General features: G+C 38.3%; 1 protein-coding gene and 1 long non-coding RNA gene across 7 annotated transcripts in view; one reads left to right on the forward strand and one right to left on the reverse strand.

Annotated features, from left to right (window-relative positions):
- Positions 1–18860, reverse strand: part of COP1 (COP1 E3 ubiquitin ligase) — a 259243-nt gene that overhangs the window by 205162 nt on the left and 35221 nt on the right. For 5 of the 6 annotated variants that reach the window (XM_045048920.1, XM_045048921.1, XM_023247685.2 and 2 more), the window contains exons 3-5: positions 11376–11473; positions 5807–5883; positions 4416–4535 (exon numbers count right to left, since the gene is read on the reverse strand). In XM_045048920.1, coding sequence (XP_044904855.1) covers positions 4416–4535; positions 5807–5883; positions 11376–11473 — 295 coding nt within the window. The remainder of the gene's footprint in view (positions 1–4415; positions 4536–5806; positions 5884–11375; positions 11474–18860) is intronic. The other variant, XM_045048918.1, reaches the window with a different exon arrangement.
- The window catches only part of LOC109495588, a 62747-nt gene that overhangs the window by 38702 nt on the left and 5185 nt on the right, over positions 1–18860 (forward strand). The gene's annotated exons all lie outside the window — the stretch shown is intronic.

Here is an 18860-nt window from a genome sequence, read left to right on the forward strand (position 1 = left end):
AAAGAAGGAGTTTACTGCTGCTTGAGGGCCTGCACTCGTACAATGGCATTCCCTTCTACTGTGCCATCTTTTTCTTTTTTAATATATATATACACATATATATATCTCAGTTCGGATTAAGCTTTTTTTCCCTTCTCTTTGGACCATGATAAGCTTCAGAATAATGACTTCGGCAGCAGGGAAACTTAGAGTGAGGAGACATTCATGGAGAAGTTAATTTCCATGTATGAGATAGGAAGGTGTCACTTTAAACCATTTAACTAATGCTCCAAGTAACTGTAATTTAATGTTGCTAGTATAGCAAATTACAATGAATAGCTTTAATTGTAGGTTTAAAAGTCATGTTCGCAAGCTTAAATCTGGATATCAAAATTAAGCAATTCTTGAAATGTATGAATGTTTCCTTAATATACTGATTACAAAGCAAAAATAAACAAAATGAATACTCAAAAAGTTTGCTTTGGGGGGGGGGGGGCAAAATTAGCCTACATAAAAATATCCTCTGTGTCCATCAATGGATGAATGGATAAAAAAGATGTGTGATATATATATATACAATGGAGTATTACTCGGCAATAAAAAAGAATGAAATCTTGCCATCTGCAACTACGTGGATGGAACTAGAGGGTATTATGCTAAGCAAAATTAGTCAGAGAAAGACAAACATCATATGACCTCACTCATATGAGGACTTTAAGACACAAAACAGATGAACATAAGGGAAGGGAAACAAAAATAATATAAAAACAGGGAGGGGGACAAAACACAAGAGACTCTTCAATATGGAGAACAAACAGAGGGTTACTGGAGGGGTTATGGGAGACAGGATGGGCTAAATGGGTAAGGAGCATTAAGGAATCTACTCCTGAAATCACTGTTGCACTATATACTAACTAATTTGGATGTAAATTTAAAAAGCAAAATAAAATAATAAAAATAAAAAAATAAAAATTTCCTGTTACCACCTAATAAAGCTTAAAAAAAAGATTCAAAGGAATCCAACTATTTCCAAGTAACTTAACTTGTGTCAGAACAAAGCTCAGGAGTGTATAAAGTAACAGGAAAAAAAACCAGCACTAAACAAAATGAAATTTACAATTCCTGGCATCCAATCAAAAAATTAATAGTGTCCAGGGGCGCCTGGGTGGCTCAGTCGGTTAAGCGTCCAACTTCAGCTCGGGTCACGATCTCACGGTCCGTGAGTTCGAGCCCCGCATCAGGCTCTGGGCTGATGGCTCAGAGCCTGAAGCCTGCTTCCGATTCTGTGTCTCCCTCTCTCTCTGCCCCTCCCCCGTTCATGCTCTGTCTCTCTCTGTCTCAAAAATAAACATTAAAAAAAAATTAAAAAAAAAATTAATAGTGTCCAACACTTAATTTTGGCTCAGGTCATGGTCTTGATCAAGCCCCACATCAGGCTCTACGCTGACAGCCAATAACTGACAAATCGTCAGGGAAATGTAAATCAAAAGCATTATGAGATACCACCTTATACCTGATACACTGGCTATTATCAAAAGGAGAAGAGCTAACAAATGCTGGTGAGGATGTCAAGAAAAGGGAGCCCCCGTGCACTAGTGGTGAGAATGTGAACTGGTACAACCACTGTGGCAAACAACAGTATGGAGGCTTCCCAAAAATTGAAAATAGTCATGTGGCTTTTCACCACATATCTGTTGGAAGGCTTCTAGGTACACAGGCAGCACCATGGCTACATGGCTTCCCTGGTGCACTTGGCCTTCAGATATACAAGGCACTGTGTCCCAGGTACCTGGAGATAAAAACTGTGATGGAGCAAATCCCTGAAATACAGAAGGACCAGTCTCACTGCAAGCTACTGAAACCTCTCTGCACAAGGTGGCTGACAAGCACCAAAGGACCAATTCAAACACCTCATTGCTGGAGGCATAAGGAAACCCTTGGGAGGGCAGTTCTGAAAAGAAGTTCACGTTAAGAATCCTCCCTCACTTTTCAAAACAAAAGCAAAAGCAAAACAAAGCCAATGCTGGAGACAGAGGTGCTGGGCAATGAGATGGGCAGCCTGGCCACCATCTCTGAACCTTGAATGAAACTTCTGGGCATTCTTAAGGAAAATAAAATTGGAAACAGAACTACCATATGATTCAGTAATCCTACTTCTCAGTATTTATCCAAACAAATGAATCCCTATGCTGAAGAGGCATCTGAACCCCCATGTATACTACAGCATTATTTACAATAGCCAAGAAACGGAAACATCCTAAGTGTCTGCAACCATGAATGGATAAAGACATGGCTATATATACAAAATGGAATACTATTCAGCCATGAGAATAAAAGAGATATTACCACTTGCAACAACATGAATGGACCTTGAGGGCATTATGCTACGTGAAGAAAGTCTGACAGAGAAAGTCAAGTACTGTATTGATCTCACTTACATGTGGAATCTTAAAATCCACCATACTCATAGAAATCAGATTTGTACTAACTAGAAATGGCAGGGCAGGGGGGAGGGGGTTGGATGAAGGCGATCAATAGGTACAAACTTCCAGTTATAAGATAAATAAGTACTGAGGATGTAATATACAACATGATGACTACAGTCAACACCACTGTATGGTGTATTTGAAAACTGCTAAAAGAGTAAATCCTAAAAACTTTTCATCACAAAAAAAAACCTTTTTTTTTCTTTTTTTTCTCTTCTTTATTTCTCCTGTATCTATATGAGATAATGGATGTTACTAAACTTACTGTGGTAATCACTGCACAATACATGTATGTCAAGACATTATGCTGTATACCTTAAGCTTATACAGTGTTATATGTCAATCATATCTCAATAAAACTAAAAGAAAATAAATAAATAAAAGATAAAGCCTCCTCTTCTAAAAACACAGGAGAAATTCCTGCCAGTCCTGTGCCCCAAAAAGACACAGCAATGGAGAACCACTCTGGTAAGCACAACCTCAGCTATTCCCTCGTCCTACTAAAAGACTCCCATTCTATCAGATGCAATCCAGATCTAAGCTATGTTAATAAAGAATCCACCCACAGATTTTTTTAAACCGAAACTGGAAAGGAAAGCCCCTTTTCTTTCAAAACATAAATACAAATGAAGAAAGTACAAGTGACTATATTACCCACCATGTGATAAGAATCTGAGAAAAGGAAATCAGACCTGTCCCAAAGAAACAGACATGAAAAGCACCAAAGATCCAACAACATTCAAGTGACTGATCTCATTTCCTTATAGTCTCCAGAGAAGCTATGGTTCCAATCTTCCCCATCTTTGGTTGTTAAACTCTTCCTTTTCATATATGTCAGCTACTCACTCACTTACTTTACCCCTCCTTTTCATTTAAGCTAGGTCACGGGGACTCTGCTCCTGCTAAGGTGCGAGTTGCTCCTAATGGATCATATTCCATTCTTGACTAATACACGCAAAATCACACTTTACATTGCTTATGTTTACATAAAATAAATGCAATTTTACATTTATTTACTTTCATTAGATGAAACAGCATATATATAGTTCCAGTTCCCATCTTTCTATAAATTATTTAAGCCATAGACTACAGCTGCCACCAACGGACACCTGCTGAAAGGATTTTATGTAGATAAAAATAGTATCTATTTTCTCTTCTAAATCTCATATGTGAAGAAGGGAAGATATGGCAAGGAATATATTAGAAAAAAATGACCAATATAATTGTTTTCCATTAAAATGAAGCTGTATTTTCTCACGTCTTTCTTATCACTCAGTTTTTCTTAATATAAACTGGACAGTGCAAGTAAGTTGTATATAAGAACTCTGTCTTGGGGCACCTGGGTGGCTCAGTCAGTTAAGCGTCTGACTCTTGCTTTCCACTCCGGTCATGATCTCATGGTTCATGAGACTGAGCCCCACGTTGGGCTCTGGGCTGACAGCAAGGGGCCTGCTTAAGATTCTCTCTCTTCCACTCTCTTTGCTCCTCCCCTGCTTGCTGTCTCAAAGTAAACAAATTTTTAAAAAAAGAAGAAGGGCGCCTGGGTGGCTCAGTCAGTTTGGCATCTGACTCTTGATTTTGGCTCAGGTCATGATCTCACGGTCGTGGTGGGATCCAGCACCACATCGAGCTCCACGCTGAGCATGGAGCCTGCTTGGGATTCTGTGTCCCTCTCTCTCTCTGCCCCTCCTCCCCACTCATGCTCGCTCGCTCGCTCTCTCTCTCTCAAAATAAATAAATATTTTAAAAAAGAAAAAAAAGACATCTGTCTTTTCTTTTACTTGGAAAGGGGGAATTTGTTAGAAGTGATACCTTGAGCATGCTCTTACAGAATAAAATTGAATGAACTGAGTGGCAGACACTACCCTATTATTTTTAAGCATTTCTAGATCTTTCTCAATGCAATAAAGAACACCAGTTAAAATTTTTTAAAGTTCAGCTACCACTTACTGCTTCCAGCTGTTTCTTCTTCTGCACTAGTAATTCCAACATGAGGTTGACATTAGCCAAATCAAGGTTATCTTGGTCAGTTCCCAACAAATCCTGAAATATTTGCCACCTGTGGCCATTCTAAAAATGAAGAAAAGAACCATAGCAACTTCAAGAAGATTGTTTCAGAGAGTCTAAAACAAATGCTTACCTACTTCCTAATATGTTTATGACATAGATATAAAAAATATACTTTAATATTCTAACCTACTCCTTCCAAGCAAGTGGCTCCTAGCCTTCTAATCCTAAATTAAACACTACTTCTCCCTTAAATGAATTTAGGTAACAGATACAAAAGTAATATTCAAGACAAATATTAAGTGGGCACAGCTAACAGTAGAATTCCCTTCAAAATAAGTGCTTGGATTTTGGATGCCTTGGTGGCTCTGTCGATTGTCCAACTCTTGATTTCTGCCCAGGTCATGATCTCATGGTTCATGGGATAAAGCCCTGTGTTGGGTTCTACTGGGAGTGTGGACCCTGCTTGGGATTCTCTCTCCCAATCTCTGCCCCACCCCCTCCTCAAAATAAGTAAAATAAACTTTTATAAATAAATAAATAAGTGCTTGGATTTTAATTATCTGTCTAGTCATATTTTCAACTTTGTACTTGGTAAGTTATTAATTTAAGCTCACTTCCCTCAATAAGTTTGGGACTGATCCTCTTAAATTCAGAATCTTCCAATAGTTTTTCCAAATTACCAACCACAGTTTCACCCTGCCACATAATCCTCTAAATGTCATGTGTTACAAGCCAACATGACTCAGTGTGATCCCATAAGACCATTCAAAAGATAATCACTTAATTTTGGACAATGCAGTTAACAAAGTTCTTTATTAAATAGAATAAACTTAAAACAAATTTCCTTTAAAAAAAAATCAATGATATACTAAGCTTTGATATATAATTAATATTATGGCACCTGGGTGGCTCAGTTGTTAAGCATGTGACTCTGGCTCAGGTCATGATCTCACAGGGTTCTTGAGTTCAAGTCCCACTTCAGGTGAGCTCGAGTCCTGTTTTGGGTGAGCCCTGCTTCTTTCTTTCTTTCTTTCCTTCTTTCTTTCTTTCTTTCTTTCTTTCTTTCTTTCTCTCTCTCTCTCTCTCTCTCTCTCTCTCTCTCTCTCTCTCTCCCTCCCTCCCTCTCTCTCTCTCCCCCTCCCTCCCTTCCCCCCTCCCTCTGCCCCTCCTGAGATTCTCTCTCTCTCTCTCTCTCTCTCTCTCTCTCTGCCACTTGCTCACTTGGGCACTCTTTCTCTCAAAAAAAAAAAAATTTTTTTTTAAGTAATTTTAAAACATCAGAAACAACAAATTGAAATTTATTAAAAATAGTAATAAGAGTTGAAACATACGGTGCTACTCACTGAGTGGTCCAATTTGAACCTCTTTTCCTCAAATCTTTGGTTCTGTTTGAGAATGAGCTCATTCACTGAAAAGAGAAACAAAACAAAAAGTACAATTTGGATTATTGTTAAACGCATCACCTAAGTGTTCTGTTTATATGGGTTCAATTCTCAATTTAAAAAGCCCCCAAATTAAAAAGATGCTAAGCAGAAAATGCTAGGTTTTCATTTTATATTGAATTTGAAACAGTTTTGCCACAGCTACTACCACAACAGCTATTATCACTACCACTACTGCCTTAGGAGAATTGTTTAGAATATATGCTTTCTTATATGTATCTCAATGACACTATCAGCACCTGGAGGGAGACAATTCTTCACTGTATTAGACCGTCCCATCCTCCACACGGTACCTGATTGATTCTATGAAGTAGGCACCAACCATTTTTATTTGTTCTTCTTTTTGTTTGTTACTTTCCTATAAATATCAAGGCAGACACTGTCAGTTCCCTATCAAAAACCATCCTCCCCCCTCTTTGTTAAATAACAACATAATTTTCTCCCAAGCGTCAGGCTGCCATATGCTTTCAGAAAAGCCAGGTCCCACCCCAACCCAGTATGACTGGAAATCTGGAACTGCTTCGAGCCATCTTGCAGTCTTGGGGCGGGGGGGGGGGGGGGGGAGCTAGTCAAAGAACCAATGGGGACAGAGGAACAGAAAGAGAGAACTTGATACTATCACTGAACCACTGAATTAACCAATTCTACAAATTCTTTTTTTCTGTCTTTAACAGCCAACTGATAATAACAAACAAAAACAACAAAAACCTGATAAAGAAAAAGAAATTAGCACTAAGCCAGTTTAGCACTAGTCTAACACTTTAATTTATAGACATTATCCTATGGGTCATTCTCCCCATTTTAGAGATAAGAAAATTAGAGAAAGCATCAGGAACTCATTCATGGTTAACACATATAAGAGAATTGGGATATGAATCCAACTATCTAATATTTCCCACTATACCACAATCCAACAATATTTCTTTTTAATTTCTTTTAATGTTTTATTTATTTTTGAGAGAGAGAGTGCGAGCAGGAGAAGGGCAGAGAGAGAGAGAGAGAGACAGACAGACAGACAGACAGAATCGGAAGCAGACTCCATGCTCCAAGCTGACAGCACAGAGCCTGATGCGGGGCTCGAACTCACAAACCATGAGATCATGACCTGAGCCGAACTCAATGCTCAACTAACTGAGCCACCCAGGCGCCCCTCTTTTTTTTTTTTTTATTAACGATTAATATTTCTGAACAAACCAGAGAGGTATCAAGCCCACACTAATAATCCAGACTTCAATGATAAGTAAGACTCAATCTAAGACTCAAGCAACTCTGAGTAGGAAGACAAATGTGTATGGTGCAGGAGTTGTAACATAATGTGATAATTGGTACTATCGCTGAAACAGCCTTACACGGAACACAGGACAAGGAGGAATCGAAGTGTAAATGAGTAGGCTACACATAGAAAGTGACATTAGAATTGGGACACAACATGCACAGAGGTTCACTAAGCAGAAAAAGAAGTGGAAAAGAATTCAGATAACGGTGTGAGAAAGACAAGGGAAAGTCATTAGAGACCAGGAGATAAAATGACTTAAAATCACTATGCTGACACACAGGGTCATAGTGATTCTGTTAATGATTAACAGACTACAAACTAAGGCTGGAAATGTAGACAGATGGCAGACTGATTCTGAAGAGCCTAGGATGTATCTCACAAAGTTACTATTATAAACCAGGGAAGAGAAAGGAAAGCTTGAAATAATGCAGTGGGAATAAAGAGAAGTACATGAATAAGAGTTTAATGTTTCAGTAACAGAATCATCCATTTGAATAAAAACTGTGACTTAAATTGTAATACTTTGTGTGTATACTACATTGCATTTTACTGAGAAATCTTGTATACCACTTAACTTGAAGGATATTCTATATCCATAATTATACTTCTCTGGATCCTTAAAACGGCCACAGTACTACGAACAGACAACGCACTTCTATTGCTAACACTTCCATTCTAGCAACTATCTTTTTAGAAGCAAGAGAGTATAGTTAAAGCGCACACTTTTAAGACTGACTACTTAGGACCAAATTCCAATTCTACCAATATGACTGTGTAACTTTACACAAGTTACTCAACTTCTCTGTGCCTTAGTTTCCTCACCTGAAGAATGAGTAGGGCAACAACTCACAGGATTGAAAATTACATGAGTTGGTTTACACAAAGCACTTAGGACACTGCTTAGCAGTAGTAAGGATGTTAATATACTTTATTTACTTTTTCTTTCCTTTTCTTAATTTAAATTTTAGTTAACATACAGCGCAATATTGGTTTCAGGGATAGATTCTAGTCATTCATCACTTACATACAACACCCAGTGCTCATCACAAGTGCCCTTCTTAGTTATTTACTTTCCTTTCAAGTAAGGATTTTAAACGTAACACTGATGTTGTCCCTTCAAAGAATAATAAAGTCATTCATAAAGGAGGCAAGAAAATTCAATTTACGAATTTTATATACAGAGAGGAGAGATGAGGCAGGAAGCTGGAGAGAGCTTTCACACCATGGATGGATAGGGGGAGCCAGAGAGCAAGTCTTGGCAGGAGTGGAAGAGACAGCAACAGATGGGGCAATAGGTCAGGACAGGGACAGGAAGACTTCACCTCACAGGAGCCTCTCAGTGACAGGAGAAAGCAAGCTCTCAAGAGCAAGTAGGATGGAAAGAATAGTGAATGTGTTGGAGGAGGAAAGGTAGAAGGAGGGAATTAAATGGAATGCTATTAAAGGTAGAAGAAGAGATGGGGGAAGGAAAGTCAGAAGAAAAAGGGTCTAACAGTGTAGTGTTTAGGGCAGGAAAGGCAAAATCAAGGTACCTGTCTTGACAAAAAAGCGTATAATGATAATGACCAGAAGGCCAAATCCTTCTTGAGTGTTTGGCTTCCAATTCTTTGCTTTCATTAAAATTGAAGAAAGGACTTGTTAACTAATAGAGCATTAAGTTTCTTTTTGAGGATAAATCAAAATGCTTTCTTTCTTAATTTCTTAATTCAGAACAAAGTCAAAAAACTGAGTGACATTACTGTTATCAAAATTCCTTCACTCCCCATCAACTTATTTATGTAAGCAAAGTTTCCCAATACTTACATTTTAAAAAGAAAAAATCTTAAACTTACATCATGTTATATGTCCATTATATATTAATTTTTTTTAAAACTATGATGATCCTGGGGTGCCTGAGTGGCTCAGTCAGTTAAGCGTCCGACTCTTGTCTTCAGCTCAGGTCATGATCTCCCAGTTCACGACTTTGAGCCCTGCATCAGGCTCTGCAGTGACAGCGCAGAGCCTGCCTATGATTCCATTTCCCACTCTCTCTGCCCCTCCCCCACTGGGGTGCTCTGTCTCTCTCTCTCTCTCTCTCTCTCTCAAATTAAACTTTAAGAAATAAAGAGATAAAAGTTTTACTTTTAAATAACCATATTTACAATACTCCTAAAGTGACATCCTTTACAACCACTTAAGCATATTAAAAAAAAACTGAGGATTCTATTTTTTTTTTTAATGTTTATTTTTGAGAGACAGTGTGAGCGGAAGAGGGGCAGAGAGAGAGGCAGACACAGAATGTGAAGCAGGCTCCAGGCTCTGAGCTGTCAGTACAGAGCCTGACATGGGCTCAAACTCACTAACCACGAGATCATGACCTGAGTCAAAGTTGGACGCTTAACCGAATGAGCCACCCAGGTACCCCAAGAATGCGAATTTTAAACGTGGGATCAATGTACAAGGAAGAACATCATTTTTCAGAATTTTCATACAGATCACCCAGACAAAAAATTTTAAAAACCACTGCTATAGAAAATGTCTACCACAACTCTTCACCCATGAAGTAAATGCACAGTAATAAAAATGAAGGGTCCTGGGGCGCCAGGGTGGCTCAGTCGGTTAAATATCCAACTTCGGCTCAGGTCATTATCTCAATGTTCATGGGTTCAAGCCCCATGTCAGGCTCTGTGCTGACAGCTCAAAGCCTAGAACCTACTTCAGTTTCTATCTCCCTCTCTCTCTGCCCCTCCCCTGCTCTCACTCTCTCTCTCAAAAATAAACAAACATTTTTTAAAAACCTTAATAAAAAAAAAAAATAAAGGGTTGTAACCTATCAATAAAAAAGGGGCAAGAGGTGCCTGGGTGGCCTAGTCAGTTAAGCGTCCAACTCCTGATTTCAGCTCAGGTCATGATCCCAGGGTTGTGGGATCAAGGCCCAAGTCAGACCCCATGCTGAGCGCGGAGCCTGCTTAACATTCTCTCCCTCCCTCTCCTTCTCTCTCTCCCTGTCTCTCACTGGGCACCTGAGTGGCTCAGCTGGTAAAGCTTTGACACTCGATTTTGGGCTCTCAGGTCATGATCTCACGGTTCTTGGGATCGAGCCCTGCTTTGGGCTTAGCACTGAAAGCACAGAGCCTGCTTGGAATTCTCTCTCTCCCTCTCTCTGCCCCTCTCCCCCGATTCTGTCTCTCAAAATAAAAATTTAGAAAAAAAGATTCTCTCTCTCCTTCTGCTCCTCTCCCCCATATGCACACACTCTCTTCTCTCTCTCTCTCTCTCTAAAGTAAAACAAAACAAATATTCCTATTATCCAAAACCAAAATTTATCCATAAAAAGAGAAGGTTAAAACCTAATCATCACCAAGATAATTTCTAGCTTAGAAAATCAGTAATTGTGACTTCACTATTCACTGGATACATGTGAGAATATACTTAATACATGAAATCACTTTCTAAGTAACACAGTACTATATTTTAAAATTCCTTCCATACTAGTATACAGTGCTCTATTTAGAAATTCACGTAACTTTTGGACTCATTAAAGAATATTGCCTGAAAATCCTAGTAAATGCCAAAATTGTCAGAACATTATATTTCTTTCTGTATTTAACCATTCCAAAAGAAGTGTTCCAAAGTTGTAACAACTGATAGAAAAGTGATTCTAGAAACCCACATAGCAGCCTCAATCCATGTTTCCAGGTTCAGGGACAAAGGATTCTGCTTTGTAGGACTTTCACTTCCCTTCTGCCTAACCTAGCCCATAAAATAAAGTACAGTCCTGCAGAGTATCCTACCGCTCAGTATTTCTTCTTTTCCTAAGTTCCTTCTGCAAGTTCTTTCCTCCCCAGACTCTCACTTCTGCCCCAGAATCACAAACAGCAGGAATGCACAACACTGTATAAAGATACAGTTTTTCTGGACCTCTGGCATTCCCCTTTAGCCTTACATTCTGTCCAGCCATCTATGTAAGAAACAAGAGTTTTGTCAATTTTTCTTTTTTTATGACAATTAAAAATACTAAAATATAGAACTGACAACACACGGTATGGAAAATACACCAGAACCCAAGGAAGGCTGAGGAAAGCACCCAGGTGACAGGAGAGAGACTCACTTTACCTCTAAACAGTTTTCTAACAAATTAGTGCCAACAACACTTTGGGGCTAAAATGTTTTTACAAGTAAAGAATCATTCCAGAGACTCACCCAAGAAATTAGGATACAGATGGTCAATATTATCCACAACATAGTTACACTTGGGACATCTATTATTATCCTCCAAACTCTGATGAATACACTTGTAGCTATTAGCAGAAAAAAAATAAAATAGGTTTCATTAAATCAGTGAAGAATTAATAAAACTGGTCACAGAATAATGCCTATTAGTCTTCTATTTCTCATTTAAAACAAGTAATGTTACCAAATTTATTTCAGCTTATATTTTTTCATAATAAAGACATATAGGGCATTTATTAGATAATAGTACACAAAAGTTGTTTAAAAATGAACTTGAATAACAAGTCTACTGGATATAGAATGTTTAAAAATGTACTAACTTTCAAGTTTACGCAATTTAAATGTTATATAACAAACAATACCAAGAAAAGCAAATGCCTATGATTTAGTTAAGCAAATAAACCATTCATGTTCTTGGAGTGCTGATAACCTTAATACAAAAAGAGCACATTCAAATAAAAAAAGAAAATAAGAGAAAAACATAAAAATCAGTAAGAAACATTAGTCAATAAGTAGTGAATAAGCATGAGAAAATCACCACCTTCAGTAGAATAAAAAAATTGATTTTAAATTATATATTAGTTTTTACCAAACAGAATGGAAAAATAAAGAAAATATAGTCAAAGTTAAGGAGCACATGTAAATATAAACAACCTTGAGGCACCTGGGTGGCTCAGTCGGTTGAGTGTCCGACTTTGGTTCAGGTCATGATCTCACGGTTTGTGAGTTCAAGCCCCACGTTGGGTTCTCTGACCTGTGCCAACAGCTCAGAGCCTGAAGCCTGCTTCAGATTCTGTGTCTGCCTCTCTCTCTCTCTGCCCCTCCCCTGCTTGCGCTCTGTCTCTCTCTCAATAACAAATAAACATTAAAAAAAAAAAAAAAAAGAATTGTTAAACAACCTCGTGTACTGATGAAGGAAATCTAAGTATCACATTTCCAGAAGCCAAGTAGTATGGAAAACCTTGCACATTTCCTTTGATGTAATGATTTTATTTCTAGGAGTTTATCCTAAGGAAGTGAGCAGAGGTATATACACAGAAAAGTGTCTAAGATTATCTGTAAATAGCAATAAACTAGAAGCAACCAAAACACTAGGACTAAATTGACTAGTTTTGTAAACATCAATCCAATGCAATACATATGAAAAAAAACATATTGCAATACATAATATGCCATGAAAAATAATCTAATAACTATTAATATTTATACCTAGAGAAATAAGATTACAAGAAATTTTTCCTTCCTTACATTATGCATTTCTGTAATGTTTGACTTTTTACAATTGTCTTATTATAATACACTTTTTAAATACTGCTCTACTAAACCACAGAGAAATATCAAATGACGTGAAAAAAAATTCACTAGGGGCGCCTCGGTGGCTCAGTTGGTTAAGTGTCCAACTTCGGCTCAGGTCATGATCTCACAGTTTATGAGTTTGAGCCCCACATCGGGCTCTGTGCTGACAGCTCAGAGCCTGGAGCTGCTTCAGATTCTGTGTCTCCTTCTCTCTCTGCCCTTCCTCCACTTGTGCTCTCTCTCTCTCTCTGATTCTCAAAAATAAATAAATATGAAAAAAAAATTTTTAACAGAAGTTACCATATCAGTTTCTACTGACTAAAAATCTCTAACATAGTGCATACAGTACAATCTCATTTCTATTTTTAAAAACCGAATATGTGTACATTTAAAATAAACCAAAAAAGACATTCATCATTATGTTAATAATATATGCCTCTGGATCATATAATTATAGGAAATTTTTTCTTTGTAGATGTTTACAAGTGTCTATAGTAAAACAGTACTGCTTCTAACCATCAGAAAAAAATTATTTGTAAGAAATTCTAAGGGTGATTAGAAAGATGATTCCTAAAAAGATAGCACCTCTTTTATTCTGTATTCACATTACTATAAATTTTTAATTTTTATATCTTACTTCACTCTACTTTATCAAAACAGAAACCTACATCCATTAGGTTTCTCTGTTCTTATTATCAACTACTTTCTCATCTCCCATTTATTACTTCCAAGATAAGTAAAAAGAAGACATCCTAGGGAATTAATGTAGCAGTGGTCTTAGGCCCAACACAAGGACCTAAAGATCAGAGTAAACGGCTGGCACATAAGAGGCACTCAAATACATATTAAATAATATGCACAGTATTCCAGAAATAATATCACCTCTTGCAACTATGACAAGGCTAGGATTACTGTATTAGCACAAGATAGGCTGCATATCTGCCAGAAAGTTTCCTACATGGAAATTTCAATGAAAGAAATAATATACTAAATGTTTAGAAGCATAAAGCAAATATGCAATTACAATATATTAAGATTCCATGTTCACAACATGAAAACATTTATAGTCTGCTTAGGGAAAACAGAAATGAGTTAATATTACCAGAAAATATTCCCACATGGCAAGATTTAACTCTTAAAAAAATCTGCAAGTTGAAAAAAACCAAGTCATGAAGTAGAGTATCTGGGAAGGTATTAAAGATGAGATAAGGGGTTGACAGATAAGCAGAAGTCCATTCTGGGTTTTACCAAATGATAGAAATGAGCAAATATGACAAGTAGAACAAGCTGAGTTGTTAACCCAGTGAAAGAGGTTGTCAATATTCCTGAAATTATCCCAGAATCCAACAGAATGTCCTCCTCTCCTCTCTTCAGCATCCTAATCCTGTCCCTTGTTAGTAGGTTTACTACCACACTCCTAGAAGAAAAACCAGACTAGGACACAGCCAGAAGGAACTGACCTCAGAAGCAAAAGTTCAACCGACTTTTCCACACTGCACTGAAAATATCCATCTATGCTATAAAACGAAAATGCATCAAATTACATACCACAGTATAAGCTGACACGACAACAAAATGAATCAAGTTTACCATATAGCATATACTGCCTCACTACCACCCCAGGTGGATCTGCCCTACTCTGAGAAACAGTAACCATCTTATTTTGTACTTATCTGTGTGTGTGTGTATATGTGTGTGTGTGTGTGTGTGTGTGTGTGTGTGTGTTTGTACTATTCATTCATTAAAAGCAAAATTTTGTTTTAATTCATCTGTCCCTTCAATGTCTAGCACAATATCCTCTTAGAGTTGGAACTAAATAAATACTGAATGCATGAAAAAAACTAACTCTACTTCGCCATCACCAGCACAGATGCAGTATTTTGGAATCCAAAAGAAGCATAAGTATCTAGACTAGTGATCAAAATAGGGAGGATAGAAGGATATATACCTGGGTCTACCTGAGAAGTTTTCAAAAGCTACTCACACTGTAACTGTTAAAAATAAGAATTCAGGGAGCGCATGGGTGGCTCAGTCACTTAAGCATCTGACTTCGGCTCAGGTCAGAATCTCACAGTTTGTAAGTTCAAGCACCACATCGGGCTCTCTGCTGTCAGTGCCGAGCCCATTTCAGATCCTCTATCCCCCTCTCTCTCTGCCCCTCCCCTACTCTCTCTCTCAAAAACATTTAAAATAATAATTATGATGATGATGATGATGATGATGATGATGATTATTCAGGGGGCACCTAGGTGGCTCAATCGGTTAAGCATCCAACTCGTGGACATCCAATCGTAGGATGGACCCCTACACTGAGCTTCCCACTGAGCGTGGAGCTTGCTTAGGGTATTCTCTTTCTCTCTCCCTCTGCCCCTCTGCCCCGCTCATGCTCTCACTCTCTAAAATATAAACTGGGGCAACTGCGCGGCTCAGTAAGTTTAGTGTCCAACATCGGCTCAGGTCATGATCTTGCAGTTGGTGGCTTCGAGCCTCGAATCAGGCTCTGTGCTGACAGCTAGAGCCTTGAGACTTCTTGGGATTCTGTGTCTCCCCCTCTCTCTGTCCTCCCTGCTTGTACTCCATCTCTCTCTCTCATTCTGTTTCTCTTGCAAAAATAAACTATAATTAACTAATTCCGTGCTAGGGTGTGCTGACATAGATGGGTGTCTATGTCCTCTACTAAGTGTATTTCTGATAATGAAGAATGAGTACTTTGAAGTTTTGCCCTTTGCAACAACATGGATAGACCCAGAGGATTTTATACTAAGTGAATTAAATCAAAGAAAGAGAAATACGACATGATTGCACTTATATGTGGAATCTAAAAAACAAAACCAAAGAACAAACAATCAAACAAACAGAAACAGACTCCTATAAATACAAAGAACAAACTGGTAGTTGCCAGAAGGGAGAGGGATGGGCAAAATAGGTGAAGAGGATTCAAAGGTACAAACCTCCAGTAATAAAATAAGTCATGGAGATGAAAAGAACAGCATAGGGAATACAGTCCTAACATTATAATAACATTGTATGATGACAGCTGGTAACTACACTTATTGTGGTGAGTACTGAGTAATGTAGAGAATTATTGAATCACTATGTTGCATACATGAAACTAATATAATAATGTCAACTATACTTTAGTAATTTTTTTAAAATGAGTTATTTCTCGGGGCGCCTGAGTGGCTCAGTCGGTGAAACATCTGACTTCGGCTCAGGTCATGATCTCATGGTTTGTGGGTTTGAGCCCCACATCGGGCTCTGTGCTGACAGCTCACAGCCTGGAGCCTGCTTCTGATTCTGGGTTTCCCTCTCTCTCTGCCCTTCCCCTGCTCATGCTGTCTCTCTCTGTCTCTCAAAAATAAATATTTAAATTTTTTTTTGTCTAATAAAATGAGCATTTCTCTATAGATGTATGATTACTATTTATTAAGTATATACCTATCTATAAGATATAAATATACTTGTTTTTTTAAACTTTTGGAGCATAATTTTTATTTGGGAACAGCCTCTAATGTACAGAAAACTATGCCACTTTAACCATACAAAGACCTCTTCAAATGTTTTCTCAAACCCTCTATTCATCTACCTCTAACACACAAAAACTTTCTGGTTTCTCTTCATTTTTCTGTGATTGTAGACACTAGGATAAATGGAGCCCTTATCATAAATATCTTTTTCTCTCTGTAAATAGGGATGAGTACATACAGAAAAAAATCAGAGTAATTTTTTAATTCTGTTATTCTACGAATAATCAGAAAATTCTCAAAAAAAGGGGGGGGACTATAAAAACAGCAAGGACAAATCAGTACCAGTCGTCATATATAATAACCAGGTATAAAGAAAGAGTAGGAGCACCTGGGTGGCTCAGCCAGTGGAGTGTCTGACTCTTTTGATTCCGGCTTAGGTCATGATCCCAAGATCATGGGGATTGAGCCCCACGTCAGGCTCCACACTGAGCATGGAACCTGCTTAAGATCCTCTCTCTCTCCCTCTGCCCCCTCCCCCACTCTCTCTTTCTCTAAAATGAGAGGCGCCCGGGTGGCTCAGTCGGTTAAGCACCCAACTTCAACTCAGGTCATGATCTCACGGTCCATGAATTCGAGCCCCATGTAGGGCTCTGTGCTGACAGCTCAGAGCCTGGAGCCTGTGCCAGATTCTGTGTCTCCCTCTCTCTCTGCCCCTCCCCCACCTACATGCACACACGTGCTCTCTCTCTCTCTCAAAAATAAACATTAAAAAATTTTTTTAAATAATAAATAAAATGAAAAAAAAAAAAGACTAACAAGAAGATGCAAAATGATGGATTAGTCAAAAGTCCCAAAAGACAAGCAGATATGCTGAAAGATGACAACACTGAGAAATGCTATTATAATTACTTTGTAATGAAACAAAACAGTAAATCAGAACTTGGTAGACGTGAGGTCTGAGAAGCAAAGTGCAGAGGACAAGCTGGAGGCACCAAAGAAAAGGAGCAAACCTTATCTCTACATCACAAAGAAGCCAGATTTCTTTCATTATACAATTAAGTTTGGTTAGACAACAGCTAATAACAGACTGACTGTCAAGCGGGAATAGTGTCTCCATCCTGTTACTAGGAAAGAGTTACCATTTATAAGTGGGATAAAGGATAAACAGTTCATATGGTCCAATCTGATTTAGTGTTAATAATTTGGATGAAGTCTGGAAATAGCAATACCGCTTGGCTCCAGATTACCAGCCAAAGTTAAGTTAGCAAGGAGTTGATCCAACAGGCTACTGTTAATGATTGAAGTTCCACCGCATTACATGATAGAACAGGATAAATAATGAGCTTTTGCTTTAAACAAAAGTACAGGGGCGCCTGGGTGGCTCAGTCGGTTAAGCGGCCGACTTCGGCTCAGGTCATGATCTCACGGTCCGTGAGTTCAAGCCCCGCGTCAGGCTCTGTGCTGACAGCTCGGAGCCTGGAGCCTGTTTCCGATTCTGTGTCTCCCTCTCTCTCTGCCCCTCCCCCGTTCATGCTCTGTCTCTCTCTCTCTCAAAAATAAAAAAAATTCAAAAATTAAAAAAGTTAAACAAAAGTACAAAATGCCTTACAGTTTCGTAACCCTGACAACAGGACTGCCGGCCTCCAAGTTTCCTAGTTCCTGCCAACCTTATAGTCTCTATTCTACCAAAACCTGTTCTCTGGTAGTTATTTTAAAACACCTTCATATCAGGTTACAACAGAACTTGAGTTATAACAAGGATCTAAACTTAAAGCTATTTTTATTTGAAGGGAAAAAGATACTTACGAAATCAGTGGGGTTTTCCAACAATGATGTAAGGACACACCATGAAGATTATAGGACTCAATGAAAAGGCCAGGTTTATTTAATTATAAAGTCAATCAGTAATTTATTACACTTTACAACTTAGTGAATTATTGTACCGATTTAGCAGACTCTGCAACGTCCTTTTAAAATGCCACAGCAAAAACTGGACAGCGACATGCAGAAAATGAACCTGGACCAGTTTCTTACACCATACATAAAAATAAACTCAAACTGGATGAAGGCCGTAAGACAGGAAGCCATCAAAATCCTCGAGGAGAAAGCAGGCAAAAACCTCTTTGACCTCGGCCTCAGCAACTTCTTACTCAACACATCTCCGGAGGCAAGGGAAACAAAAGCAAAAATGAACTATTGGGACCTCATCAAAATAAAAACCTTCCGCACAGCAACGGAAACAATCAACAAAACTAAAAGGCAACTGATGGAATGGGAGAAGATAGTTGCAAACGACATATCGGGTAAAGGGTTAGTATCCAAAATCTCTAGAGAACTTATCAAACTCAACACCCAAAAAACAGATAATCCAGTGAAGAAATGGGCAAAAGACATGAATAGATACTTCTCCAAAGAAGACATCCAGATAGCCAAATGACACATGAAAAAATGCTCAACTTCACTCATCATCAGCGAAATACAAATCAAAACCACAATGAGATACCACCTCACACCCGTCAGGATGACTAACATTAACAACTCAGGCAACAACAGATGTTGGTGAGGATGCGGAGAAAGAGGATTTCTTTTGCATTGTTGGTGGGAATGCAAGCTGGTGCAGCCACTCTGGAAAACAGTATGGAGGTTCCTCAAAAAATTAAAAACAGAACTACCCTACAACCCAGGAATTGCA

This window comes from Felis catus, chromosome F1 (genome assembly GCF_018350175.1).
Source record: "Felis catus isolate Fca126 chromosome F1, F.catus_Fca126_mat1.0, whole genome shotgun sequence".
Lineage (NCBI taxonomy): Eukaryota > Metazoa > Chordata > Mammalia > Carnivora > Felidae > Felis > Felis catus.